Below are 14,669 nucleotides of genomic sequence, written 5' to 3'. Positions count from 1 at the left end.
TCTACTTTAAAAAAAAATACTAGAGCAGTAAACAGTAATAAATGAAGCAAAGGCAGTATTTGGTGTGATGGCTTTAAAAAAAAAAGATTGTAGTGTCAGGTACAATGTGTCCAGTTTTATAAGGAAATTAACAGTTCTTCTGGAGACTTTGACTGCCGTACTCGCTTCTTATTTCTACAGCGAAACCCAGCAGCCTTCATTATGTTTTTTGTCTGAAAAATAATCTTACATAATATTGTCATGTAATATCAGAGAAGGAACTCTGGACTACAGTTCCCAGCAGCCACTGCACCTTACTGCATCATGTCACGGTCACATGGCCACCTGCACCTGAATCACATTCACTTAACGGGCACCCTATGTGTATATAGCCACAGTTTGCACTGCACTCAAAGTATTGCGTTGCTGTCGGTTCTGTCTTTGTGTTCATGGTTTTTGTTAATGTTTGATTCTTCCCTTAGTGTTTTGCTTCCTGTTTAAAGTTCTTGTTTTGAGTTTTGTTTTGGGTCTTCATTAAAACTGAAAATCCGCACTTGCATCCGTCTCCGCCTCCAAATCGTGACAAATATGCTGCTTTCATTACTGACATACAAACATTGTCATTTTTCATTTCATTTTGTACTGGAAAAGTAATGTTTGGAAATCTAAAACGTTTTTGTACTGATTCTATAATGCAGAAATCATCAAATAAAATCTATAGCAAAGTTTGTGCAAACTGTATTTACAATTCCGTTTCCTATTTGTGTACACATAAACTGTGACATAATTCAAACGAAAATGCAAATCTCATATTACCATTTGCATTTTCATTTACATTAATGTACAGTGCCAAATTTCAAATGGAAACGCAAAGTCCATTTGCAATTGCATTTCCTGTCTGCTACAAGTTATGATCCTGTCATATCGAAATAGCAATAGAAATGACCCCGTTTGCTATTTCATTTCCTCAGTGTCCAAATACAAACACGCCCCTAGTGTATTCCCACCTCCAACACTGATTAGCCGGTTTCTGTGCAAGGCATTGTAAATGCAAATGCAAAGGTATTTGCGATTCCGTTTGAATTTTGGCAGGCTCCATAAGCGACCCGAGGAAGTGAAACGCCTTAATTGCTATTGCTATTTCGATATGACAGGGTCATAATTCGTAACTTTGCATTTCCATTTGAAATTTGGCAGGCAATACAGGTTCGTGTAAATGAAAAATACAAACGGTAATACGCGATTTGCACTTTCATTTGAATGATGTCACAATTTGTGCGTCCACAAATAGGGAACACAAATACAAATACTAATATTATATATATATATATATATATATATATATATATATATATATATATATATATATATATATATATATATATATATATATATATATATATATATATATATATATATATATATATATATATAGAGAGAGAGAGAGAGAGAGACAGAGAGAGTGAGAGAGAGACCTATGTACCCCATTTATCCAACTACTGTGTTCAGTAGTTCAGTTCTATTTATTTCTAGAGTTTGTATTGCTGACAGCATCTCAAATAGCTCATACCCAAAGTCATTTTGGGTAAAGCAACTGCTAAGTCAGTAAAGGTAAATGTAAACCACTAACCATGTTGTACAGTCTATTCTGGAACAGTCCCCAATTAGCTATATTTTATATTGGTTATAAATGCAGTTTCACAACATTTTATACAGCTGAAACAACTTATTGTTGCCACCTCACAGCTCCAGGATCCCAGATTTGATCTCGAGTTCAGCTTACTGTCTGTGTGGAGTTTCTGCGTATGTCATCCCTGTGTCCGCATAGGTTTTTTGCTAGGTTCTCCCACTTCCCAGTAAATGCCAGTAGATGGATGTGGATTGGCTAAGATATTTTGCTTCTAAGTTTGAATGTGTATGGACATGCTGCATTGCAATGGACTGGCATCATGCCCAGTGTTCCCAGGATAGACTCCAGGTCTACTGCGACCCTAACCAGTATACACCGATCAGCCATAACATTAAAACCACCAGCCTAATATAGTGTCGGTCCCTCTTGTGCTACCAAAAAAAAACTCTGACCCGTCAAGGCATGGACTCCACAAGACCTCTGAAGGTGTGCTGTGTTATGTGGCACCAAGATGTTAGCAGCAGATCCTTTAAGTCCTGTAAATTACGAGGTGTTACCAGTTCACTAGTTGTCCTTCCAACGCATACCAGGAACACTCCACAAGACCTGCAGTTTTGGAGTCGCTCTGACCCAGCCATCACAATTTGGCCCTTGTCAAAGTCACTCAGATACTTATGCTTGCCCATTTTTCCTGCTTCCAACACATCAACTTGGAGAACTGACCGTTCACTTGCCGGCTAATATATCCCACCCCTTGACATTGTACCGAGACAATCAAATGTTATTCATGTTACCAGGCAGTGGTTTTAATGTTATGACTGATGGGTATAAAGCAGTTACTGAATTCTCTCTAACCACTTTTGGGCTCATTTCCTTAGAAGTTACCTTCCCGCTCTTCAGTGTAGACAGAAGTGGTGCACTGACAACCCTAACCTCCAACTTAACACTGTTGTTCTAATTCTTGATCCTCAGCTTCCACGATCCTTGTGGCCAATGGGTAAAGTAATTTCCCTCCATTCCAGCAAGGATGGTTGTTGTAGGGTTGCTGATGTCAAGAACAAGTAAAGGACAGAAGGTTCACTAGGCCAGTTGCTCACCTTATCCCTCTCCCAGGTTTACGCGATCCCCCATGCTCTCCTATACCTAACAAATTTGCATAAATACATGCTTGAATTTACAATAAATATTCTGAAACCTGACTTGACTAGAGTGGATCTGTTCTCACCAACAGTCCCACTGGTTTCAAGTCAGCTGCCTACTCACTCCTGACCTCTCTCTCCTTTTCAGATGGTAATGAATTTTATTATTAACTACTTGGTCTAATTAATGAAGTACACTGTGGCACACACTACGTCATGTCATTAAAAGTGAAATTACATTTGAAGGAAAATGGCAGAAACCATTACAACAGACAAAATGGTGAAACCCAAGTCATTAAGGTGTGCGGACTAGGATCCCACAGGACAAAATAAAAGAGGATGTTTTTCATGCACTTATCAGTCAAAATTGTGTACTGCAATAAGTGCTAACAGAGGCCCATTGGAGCGGTTATCACTTTACTTAATCTTCGCTCTGTAATTGTTCTGTTTGTGACTGAAGGAGGGGCCACTTTTTAAAATCCATTTGAACATAAGTTATCAGAATGAACGCTGTCAACTTTTTAATTCATAGTTTTCCCTGATTAGAATGTTATTACCAAAATTAATCTGCACCGCTATCTAGATACTGCATACTACATAACTTGGTAGGATGTTAATCTGTCATTGAAGGCCAATTATCAGTGTCCAGAAACCATAACACAATAATTCAACACATTTAGTCAACAAGTAAGACACAGACACCAACATGTCTAGTCCTTGTTACAAATTTGTCCCTTAAAACAAACAGGAAAGGAAGCTATTGAAGAAAAACTATTTCAGACATTTGAGCTTGCTGAGACCTTGAGCCATTCCAAAATCAAATCAGTTCATCTGCTGCTTACAATGATAACTTCACATAAATCCTACAAACATTCAACCCGTGAAATATCGCAGTAATGATAATCTTGAACAGAAGTACAGACAGGCAGATGGACAACCTGGCTCATTCTCATTAAACCTACTTTTAAAAATAATGGGTGTTATTCTTCAAAAAGATATGTGCTACAGTGATTGACAATAAGGAATATTTTAAATAAATTCCAACATATTGTCATTCATGAAAGAAAAAAAAACATTACTTTCATCAGTCCCTAGAAACTACCTTTAAACTTGCCCTTTTCGTGCCTGGGGTATAAACATGGTGGTGCACATGTGTAAAATCTCTTCTTTTTTATGCATTTACTGTGTAGCAATTGGGTTTAATTTGTTTAAAAGACATATGTTTGAAAGGCAGTGAAAATGACATTTTGAGCAACTGATGAACGACAACATGCAGAGGAAATGAGGGAGCTTGTTGTCATGACAACACTTTCTCATCATCCATTTCATGGCAGAATGAAAACAAAACCACAGCATGAAGCAGAGTTGCGTGAAAAGATTAAAGGAAAGCATCCAGAAGATGGAACAGTGAGGCGGTTGCTAGGACAACTGTACCTTCAACGCAGTTGGTTGAGAAAAAGGCAATGTTGCGGGTCTCCAGGGGGTTGTCATGGGTGCAGTCAGGTGACCTGGTCTGAGGCTCTGATTCACCAGTCAGTGAGGAGTTGTCAACCTGAAATTTTAAAAAACCATACAAATAAAATCATGTGTATTGACTTCACAAACAGGCAGTTTAACAGCAATATTATTGGGGGGAAAATTGTAAGCCCACTACCAAAGGCTTCCTAGTTTTGAAAGGCTAAAGTGTGTTTGTGTGTGATGTAACTAAATACATTATTCAGATTGAAAAGATACTGCATCCTAAACAAACACCAATACAGATATGAATAATAGCCAGAGTATTGTTCTTGGTTTTTTTGGGAAGGATGGCCAGGTTTCAGCAAAATTCCAACCCTAACTCAACTCATAAACCAAACAAAAAGACTTCAAATTAGACCAACATTTTTAGGTATAGGAAAAGACGTAAGATTTTTTTCTTCTATTTTGTGTTTTTGTTGGAATAGCGGTGTGCATTTCTGATTTGCACTTTATATGTTATGTTATTAATCTGTAATATGTGGCAATTACACGAGAAACCTGGCAGCCCTTCTCATGGAACTTACAAAAAAAAGCGCAAACTCATGAACATTATATAAATAGGAGATGCAATATTCTCATGAAAATGACATTATAATGAAATGTCACATGAAAGACCCCATCAGCAGCACTGCATCCAGACCACACCCATTTATGGGTGCACTAAACAGCACTAGACAGATACAGATGATAATGGTATTGTGTCACACCCCTAGTGTGTGTGTGTGTGTGTGTGTGTGTGTGTGTGTGTGTGTGTGTGTGTGTGTGTGTGTGTGTGTGTTTACCTTGCAACCATGAGCGGAGATGACCCTTAGGTCAGCAGGGATCCTGTCTCCTCCTTTCACCTCCACCAAATCTCCAGCTACCACCTCCTCAGCATTAATCTGCAGCTTTTCACCCTCACGGATTACTAATGCTTGCTATGTCACACACACACACATACACAGAGAGACAGAGTCAGAATGGAAATTTCATTTATACATATAATAACTGAATTATTGTAAATCACAGAGAATGGAATTGAGCTTTTATTGAAAACAAAAAATAATAATAACTTTGCATTTTTAGCAACTGGTTGTCAATACCTGGGGCACCATATTTTTGAAGGACTCCATGATCTTTGAGCTCTTAGCATCCTGGAAGTAGGAGAAGCAGCCGGTAATGATGACCACCGCAGATAACACGATGCCCAGGTACAACTGACAAAGGGACAAGCAAATACAAATTAGGAAGGTTAAATGCATAAGAAAATGTCATTATTTTGAGGTACGGTTCAACCATTCCAACAATTTCCTGTCTTTCTATACAGCTTTGCGTTTTTCAGAGAATGCAGTGACACCAAGTGCAAGAGGCTCCCCAGCACTAAGATATTATAAATTCTTGTCCTTATCCATAAACACCCTTACTCTTCTCTATTCCTCTCTAGCCTCCCCAAATGCTTCTATCTCCTGCCCCAACTAATCTGTGTTCGTATCCTCACGTTGTCTCCAGCTGGTTCGTCTTCTGTGGCCGCCTGGATGGCATAGGCCAGGAAGCAGAGGATGGCTCCAATCCACAGCAGGATAGAGAATCCACCAAAGAGCTGGCGGCAAAACTTAACCCACTCTGGGGTAGTGGGTGGAGGAGTGAGTGCGTTTGGACCATCCCGGATCAGATACTCAGCTGCTTTAGCATTAGTTAGACCCTGGAGAGAAAACAAGAGAGTGTGAGACCTGTATCACTATGTATCTTTTACTAAATCTGTTCTTACAATGCATTACAATAATTACCATCCTGTCTCGTAGCTTTCATTAATAATAATTTAACATCATAGGCATCAAAAGATTTATCATATATCCATCCACACTGTACACACTCAATAAAAATACACTCATCAGCCATGAAGATGACTACAGTCACTTGCAAGGATGTACTCGGAGGATAGAAATTCACTACTGCCAGATATTTTTTCTGCTTTATTATTTACCGCACCATGACCCGGCCCCCTTAAACAGTGCGTTTTGATTTTCTCTTCTGTTGGAGAGTCCAGCACAGTGATTTGTTTTCAGAGCTTGTCAACCAAATAAGCCTTGCCCCTAGTTTACAGTGATGTCATGGCACATGTCTTAAGTACAGTAAAATCCATCCATCCATCTTCTATACCGCTTATCCTTTTCAGGGACACGGGGAACCTGGAGCCTATCCCAGGGAGCATCGGGCACAAGGCGGGGTAGGGCACACAATCACACACACACACTCACTCATACTCTACGGACACTTTGGACATGCCAATCAACCTACCACGCACGTCTTTGGACTGGGGGAGGAAACCGGAGTACCCGGAGGAAACCCCCGCAGCACGGGGAGAACATGCAAACTCCGCACACACAGAATCGAACCCCCAACCCTGGCGGTGTGAGGCAAACGTGCTAACCACTACACCACCAAAGTTTACGCGGGTAAAAGAGCATTACTAATGGCTAAAAAATTTAAGCGATTGTTTTACATAATATTTTTGTTACATTTTCCAATTTTCCTCATATGTAACACATACAGCTGTGGCTCTACAAATTCTCTGAACGATAAAAATCCTGCTGCTGTTACACTTCAGGGTCGTAGTGGCATAACACTGAACATGAGCAATAATGTGTATCAATACCAGAAAAGGATTGTGAATTATAGGCACTGCACATGGGTTTTTATTTTTGCTGTTACATGTATGTAGGTTTTGCTTGGTCTCCCATGCTTTAGGCAGCTAGAATGAGTAAATGAGGGAATAAGAAAAGGTGTAAATAAAGGATCTATAAAACCTACCTGCACAATATCAGTGTTGAACTTTTGGCATACTTCCTCAATGGACATCTTATGCTCCGTCTAACATACAGAAAGCAGCATGAGAGTGAGAAATATTATAGACAGAGTGAGTGGGAGAAAGAAAGAGAGGATATTTAGGAAGGTATTAATCACACTGAGGATATCACTTTGTATCAAACAGTGACAGAAGGACTTTAGTATACTTGTTGATTTTGCAGCCCCGATATTCAAGCACCAATTTAGCACTGGTATTCTCAAGTCTGCTCCTATCTCCATTTAAGTGCCACACTTTCTACACTGAACTAGTCGTTTTGGCTTCCTCCTTACTTTTATAGATTTTGTTTCTTGTTCTTATTCTTGTTAAATTACATGTAAGGAAGCACAGAGCAAAACACAACTGGATGTGACCACAAAATGTGCCCATTAACGCACCTGAAATTAATCTTTACATAAGTAACGCTGTAATACATAACACAAACCATGCCTGGGACTGCCTACTCAATGCAGTCTACGGTGCAATTAAAAGCCCGGAAATTGTCAACTGTAAAGCTATCAAAAAGATTCAGTAATCTACTGTAGATAATGTGTTAAATTAAATAAATTAAGTTCCTATTAAATAAAGAACACATGAACAATGTCTAAGTCAACAATATACCTAATATACCCTTTGCTTAGTAACTGGTTTTAAAAGACAGTTATATACAGAACAAGCTACTTAACTAAAAAAAAAAAAAAAAGTGATGATTTATTTTTCATGTGTTTGACTGCAGTTCCTGTAACATTTGTAAAATCGGCATTAAAAGGCCCGTTTAACGTACGTGTTACTGACATAGGTGAACACACTATACGGCCAAAAGTTTGTGGACACCTGCCCATCACACCCATATGTGCTTGTTGAACATCCCAGATTTATTCCCCTTTTGCTGTTATAATAAGCTCCACTCTTTCTGCTGATAAGGCTTTCAATTAGATTTTGGGGCGTGGCTGTGGGGATCTGTGTTCATTCAGCTACAAGAGCATTAGTGAGGTTGAGGTCAGGCGCTGATATTGGATGAGGAGGCTCCAGTTCCAGTTCATCCCAAAGGTGTTCAGTGGGGTTGAGGTCAGGACTCTGTGCAGGACACTTGAGTTCTTCCACCTTCTTCAAACCTTAACACGCCATGTCTTCATGGAGATCACTTTGTGCACTTTATGTCATGCTGGAACAGCTTTGGGAATCTTAGTTCTAGTGAAGGGAAACTGTAATGCTACAGCATACAAATACATTCTGTACAATTGTGCGCTTCTGACTTTGTGGCAACAGTTTGGGGAAGAACCACATATGGGTGTGATGATCAGGGTGCACATACTTTTGACCATATAGTTTATTTAGCCCAAGTTTTAGTACAGCAGATGTACTATGTAATTAGTCACATTCTTACTACCCCAGCTTTTTTGGCACGGTCATCACTCAAATGCGTATATAAGGAGTTTTTGCCGCATACACAGTGCTTTATCTGTGCTTTTAGGTTTACATGCTGGTTTTGTACATAACATGTTGAATGCAGTCTAGTTACTTAAGTTAAGGTTAGAGTTTGGTTTATTATAATTCACCAGGTGTGTTTTGGTCTTACCAGTGGCACCTCTTTCTTCAGGTCATCAAGATCTTTCCCTCCCTTCTTCTTGGGAGACTCCTTCTCAACATTGTCATTGTCCTTCGTGGTTGCCACGCGGTAGCTGTCTGACCGCCCATACTACAGGGAAACGTAAAGAAAAAGTAGAATGAGTCCAGTTCATTCAGCAAAACATTATCCGGGACCACTGACCTAACAAAACGAGCTAGTATGTACAAGCCAACCATCATTCTTCTTAAGATTCCCGAGGTTACAACCTTTTTGATGTTACCCTAAAACATTACATAATGAATCACTTCTTCTAATTCATTCTGCTGTGTGTTTAATCCACGCAGTGCTGATGATTCCATCTATTTACCATTCATTCTATATTTATACTGCTGAACGTAAAGAAAAAAACTTGTATATGCAGTACTTTTTATGTTCATGCTTTTTTTATGTATAGGCCACACATCAATTAGCCCTGGGGTAGAGTACGTACAGTATGTTCCACTTTAATTTCATACTCACTCTTGTTCTCACCAAAAACATCTTTCCTATAACCCTGCCTACATTTCACACACACACACACACACACACACACACACACACACCACTCCCTTTGTCAGCTGTCCTCCCCCGCATGTAATATCACTGCACCCCATTTCGCTCTCTCTCTCTCTCTCTCTCTCTCCCTCCCTCCCTCCCTCCCTCTCTCCCTCTCTCTCTCTCTCTCTCTCTCTCTCTCTCTCTCTCTCTCTCACACACACACGTTGATGATCTCATCTGTGCTAATGAATTGAGGAGGCAGGCTCATGGTTTCACGAGATCACACGAGGACTCCTGACTGTGTCTGTGAAACGCTGTGAAATCTGTGAAACACTTCATAAACATGCAAAGATTCTTTCACAGTGCTCTAGTGGGGGAAACACCTAACCACTGTTCCTACATGTTCCTATTTTATAGACTGTTAAAAAGACGTGGGAGGATTTTTATTTATTAAGCAAGACTGCCAGCAGGTTTTACCTGAACAAAACCTGCTTATCATACACAGTCAAAACAAGCTATTTTGATGAAGTTATTTAAATATATCTGTTGGGAAACGGTTTTATGGTCTGATGCAATCCTATGTCCTGGTCTTAATGTCTGAATATCATGATCGATATCATAAACTTCTATAAATAAAACCACAAAACCATTTCTATTAGTCCATGTTTACAGTATTTGTGTGTGTGTGTGGGAGAGACAGAAACTAAAGGTAATCTCACCATCTGTCAAGACCTTGCCTGATCCTAGCTGTAAGTGTACAACTACAGTTGGATTAACCCAGTGTGAAAGTTGTTTTGAACCTAATTGTCTGATTAACCCATTTTTAAAATACGTATATTATTTAGATGAGTGTATTAAAAAGCCAATACTCTACAGATTTGTTTCTGTTTGTATGATAAAATCCCACAAAACCCAAAGAGGATAAGACAAAAGCATTCAAGTCCAAATAATTCAAACAGCACAGCGAAGCCAGAGCAAGAAATTCTAACCAGAATTCTTTCAAAAGAGTCACAACTCTTTTTTTTTTTTTGAGCACGTCAGAATGAAGATGCTGTTGTCCATTAAGGCCAAGGATGAATTTTGTTTATGAATGGTGCATTGCGGGATGCATCTTACATGAGACCTGGCAAATCTGCAGCACGCTCAGATAACACGGTGTACAGCAAGCAGGTGAAAAACAGATTATAAACTCAAAACCCAATCTAATTTACTTTCAGAACAATGCTGATACAGTGTGCTTAAATGTTTTTGTTAAAATAAACATTACGCACAATCATTTTCCACAGAAAAAAAAGGAGAAACTATCTCTGTCCTAACAATAACATCATTTCCATTAAAATGACTTTTCAGAATAATATATTCATATATGTGCCAACATCATTGATGTCCTTAACCCTTTAATGCATTACTGATGAAATCCTGATCAAGGCATAAAAAAAATTAATAATTTCACCTTCATTTACTTTTACATACATTTTTCAAAAAAGTTACTGAAGTGTTCAGTGGACTGGATGCTTTCAAAATTTTTGAATTAGTGTCCACTCTAGTAGCTGTTATGCAGTTATTCTATTGAAATCCCTGATATAGCCAGAAAATGGCTTTTGAATAGCTGTCCACTGCAGTGACCACTATGCATGAAAGGGTTAAGGAACATATGAAATAAAAGCAAACAAATTCTCATAATTGAAAAAAATTAGTTCATTAATATAAATTTTTAACATCAGTCCTCAGTTTGCATTTAATCATGACCATCAAAAAATGGTCCCAGTTTAGCAAATAAATTGATTGTTTGGAATACTGAGTAGTTCACATGCTGATGAGAAAGGGTAGGTGTCCTTCATTGTCTTTTATTGCTGCACATTTTATAAATGGAAATACATTTTGGCTGGGATGATTGGTTTTCCATAAAATAACCAATTATCACAGCCTGTATGAATGTAAGTATTCCCCTAAAACCCACTAAAAGATAGAAAATGTCAATGTAGTGTATAGAAAAATGTTCTCTTACATTACTTATTACACCGTTTTTACAGTCCATGATTTTAACCTATGGGCGCTGCTTGTGCAGCTAATATGACACAACAACAGCTTCCCACTGTAAGGACTTGAAAGCTCCGAACACTCAGTTTAAATGAAAACTCATCCAGTCTGGCTATCTAACAAGATGACTTACTGACTAACCGTGCCATCATGATATCATGACATTATATGACCAAGCTCTACAGCTTTGTCTAAGACAAGTCCTCTCATGATAAAAAAGGGTTTACATTTTGACAAGTCAAAGACATCTAAATCATACCATAATCATAACGTGAAGCTTCACAAATCCCAAATGATAGCAATATCTCTTAATTCTTTTATATCTAGCCAAAATGATATTTTCAGATATCTAAATGATAAATAATGTGCCTTACATAAAGCATTCCAACTGGGTCTTGTAAACTGAAGCCTGCAGAATTTGAGTAGGCTATAATGGCACAGGCTATTAACAATTTCCGTCATGCACAGCCAGCATTGAAAACTCCATTAAAAATAAAAATGCTTGACTGTGATTCAGACACCGTGGTTCACCCGATATCACTGCTACGCAGTTCTCCTTGCAACAGCATTCATCAGGATCAAGCAACATGAAAAACATCTTTTTTTTTCTACAATCAGAACAATCATTTAAGGGTGTTTTTTCATTCAAGGACGCTTTTCTCTACCTGGACCATATGTGAATGCTCCAAATGAACTACTACAAGAGACTACTTTAGTACACTAGCTTTAGCACAATAGCTTATATTAACATATTCATACTAAAAGCCACAAAACTTTCATTTTGATTTCATGGGGACTCGAAGCTTCATAAAAGCTGAAGAACCCTTTATTTGTCATGTATACATTACAGTTCTGTGAAATCCTTTTCTTTGCATATCAAAGCTTATTAGGAAGCTAGGATCGGAGCGCAGGGTCAAGCAAGTGAGTCAAGTGTGAATGCAAATAGAACTTGGTTCTCTTTCTCTCAACAACCTTTTAGTGAACTGAGTTTGGCTCTTTTAAATTCGGCAATATGTGAAAATACCCTAAGATATCTACAAACGCTGGCTGACTAGTATCATTCATGATATCCGAAATACAAGAACCGTATCTACAACTTAGGTTCGGATAGTCAGAAATGAAATGCAGAAATCTTGGGCTGGAGCTTTCATACAACTCAACTGCAATTGTGACGTCATTATTACTAGTCAAAATTTAATTATAGAGAACTTAAATGAACATTTTCTGTATCTGGAAGTGACCTGCATCTTTGCAAGGATGTAAGGTATATCTGGTCACAGAACGCAAATGCCACCATAATTCGGCAACTATTTATGCACCTTTGCACAGAGCTTGTTGTCATAGTGTCTTTTAACTTGATCTGTAGTCACGTCCTTTATTTTCTGTGAGCCTCCTGATTGGCTTCCCTCCCTAGTGCGTCAGAGCCGGAATTTCCTTCCCTCGACTGAGCGCCTGCTTTAGTACGCTGTGCCAGCTCTCCATCCTCTGATTCCTACAGAGTGAACCCACCTGAAGGTCACAACATCTCCACCCCCCCCCCCCCCTTCTTCTACCTTCTCCCTCTTTCTCTGTTTCATTCATACAATAATAATAATAATAATAATAATAAATCTGAGGCGTATCTACCTGACCTTCAGCAGTACCTGACACATGCTTTGGTCGGTTTGACTTAATTAACGATGACAACATTTTTAGAAACACCCACACATTTGCATAATCAGTAGACTACATTTGCCCAACCCAGTGGATTGGATATTTGATAAGGCTTGGATATTACTGAAGGAGTCCTATGGTTAGGAAACGCAGGCCTGTGTTGTACACAACCCCCTGAATCAGTCATGAAGTGGAAACTGGTGGAGCATCCATCTTGAAGCACCTCTTTCCCTTTTACAGTGGCGTCACAAATCCAGTGTGCAGAATGTATAAATTTGGAAAGTTCTCCAAAGAAAGCGGTGTGTCAGATATTTCCAACCTTAGGAATTTGTTCATATCCTGGACAGTATTGCACCATGGTTTTGTTTATTTCTTTTTTCTTCCAGACACTAGGAGAGTCTAGAAAATGAAATCATGAATTCTGGTGTTCATATGTACCACTAAATGCACACACACTGATGTTGCCAGATATAGCGGATTAACCCTGCGACTCTTCTACACACATATATGTGGTGGAAAATGGGCGTCGGTGACTGCTCTTATTTACGCCTGTTTACAAGGCGAGGCTGTGCCAGCTGTTGCGTATAAATGATGCTTCAGCTTCTAAAAGATGTCGGAGAGCCTGGAGAACCGTGAAAACGCGATTAGTTTCCGGTTTTTTCCCCCTGGTTTATCCGCATCACGACGCAACAGTACAAACCGTCACATTTCAGACAGGTTTGACGCAATCAGGCGGAGGCATCTTGAAACATGCGCATTTTTTTTCTTTTTTTCATTCCAAAACGTCATGTTTCCGCAATAAACAGTATTTTGATTAGTAGTGCGTTACCTGTACTACCCAATACTAGTGTTTCATTCTCTGCATGGTAACCTGGGATATTCGAGAGGTTACGTTTGTCTTTTTCCATGGAGGTAAGAAAAGGGCGTGGAAGAGCCTAGACATCAGAATGACTCAGAAATTACGGTGAAGTAAAACATGCGAGTGTGCGTCTAGAGAAAGAAGAGGTGGCGAGAAAATCTTACCCCCATTTCAGCGGTGATCAAACGGCGTTTATTTTCAGTCGATCAGAAATAAAGATGTAGAGGTCGAGGATGTCGCGTCCTGCAGGAGAAAAAAAAAACCTCTTCAGACACAAGCGGATGCTCCAAAAAATATTCTATCCGTTAAATGGGTAACCCATTCCTTATCTCGTGTATAAATAATAGAAACGAGCAAGCTCATGAAGAGAATGGCTTTAGACAAAAGCACATCGGGATGTTTGTATTAATCTAATTAGATAAGGTGAGCAGACAGGAGGACACGGTGCAAGAAGCAGAGCGCACTGAGGAAGAGCACTGAAACAGGCGCGACCCCTGATGCTGATAATAAAGTGCTGTGATGTGATCCCTCCGCCGCAAGCGCCGCGTCACAGCCGCTCACTCCGCGCCACAAAACAGTTTCATTTATCACGAGCTTGGAAAATGTGCTCTCTCTCTCTCTCTCTCTCTCTGCTGAGTGAATGTATTCGAATCCTGTCTACACTATACGCAGACAAAAAAAGACTGGAATAAAGATTGTTTGACGTTGGACGTTCGATATTCGCAGATATGCGGAAGTCAAGGGACCGTCTCTAAAGTTACGCACGTCATTTTTAGACGCGATTCTAACTTCAATAGCATTTGAAGGGAATGACTTACAGTCACAAAACCAACTGGAAAGTGTTCGTCTAGGTGTTTGCTTTGAGAAACACCTTGTAATTTTTGATATTTATCAAAGTAAACTATTAAATCACATTTAAA

The 14,669-nt window shown here is 39.2% G+C and overlaps 1 protein-coding gene across 1 annotated transcript in view; it reads right to left on the bottom strand.

Annotated features, from left to right (window-relative positions):
* The window catches only part of atp1a3a (ATPase Na+/K+ transporting subunit alpha 3a), a 33,700-nt gene extending 19,304 nt beyond the window's left edge, over positions 1 to 14,396 (bottom strand). Inside the window, exons 1-8 of the mRNA XM_053684182.1 lie at positions 14,214 to 14,396; positions 13,914 to 13,992; positions 8,670 to 8,789; positions 7,057 to 7,116; positions 5,744 to 5,947; positions 5,349 to 5,462; positions 5,049 to 5,183; positions 4,183 to 4,300 (exon numbers count right to left, since the gene is read on the bottom strand). Of these exons, the coding sequence (XP_053540157.1) occupies positions 4,183 to 4,300; positions 5,049 to 5,183; positions 5,349 to 5,462; positions 5,744 to 5,947; positions 7,057 to 7,116; positions 8,670 to 8,789; positions 13,914 to 13,919 (757 nt within the window). The 5' untranslated portion in view covers positions 13,920 to 13,992; positions 14,214 to 14,396. The remainder of the gene's footprint in view (positions 1 to 4,182; positions 4,301 to 5,048; positions 5,184 to 5,348; positions 5,463 to 5,743; positions 5,948 to 7,056; positions 7,117 to 8,669; positions 8,790 to 13,913; positions 13,993 to 14,213) is intronic.
* Between the last annotated feature and the right edge of the window lie 273 nt (positions 14,397 to 14,669).

This window comes from Ictalurus punctatus, chromosome 12 (assembly GCF_001660625.3).
Source record: "Ictalurus punctatus breed USDA103 chromosome 12, Coco_2.0, whole genome shotgun sequence".
NCBI classification, from domain to species: domain Eukaryota; kingdom Metazoa; phylum Chordata; class Actinopteri; order Siluriformes; family Ictaluridae; genus Ictalurus; species Ictalurus punctatus.
This window is presented reverse-complemented; position numbering and strand designations above follow the sequence as displayed.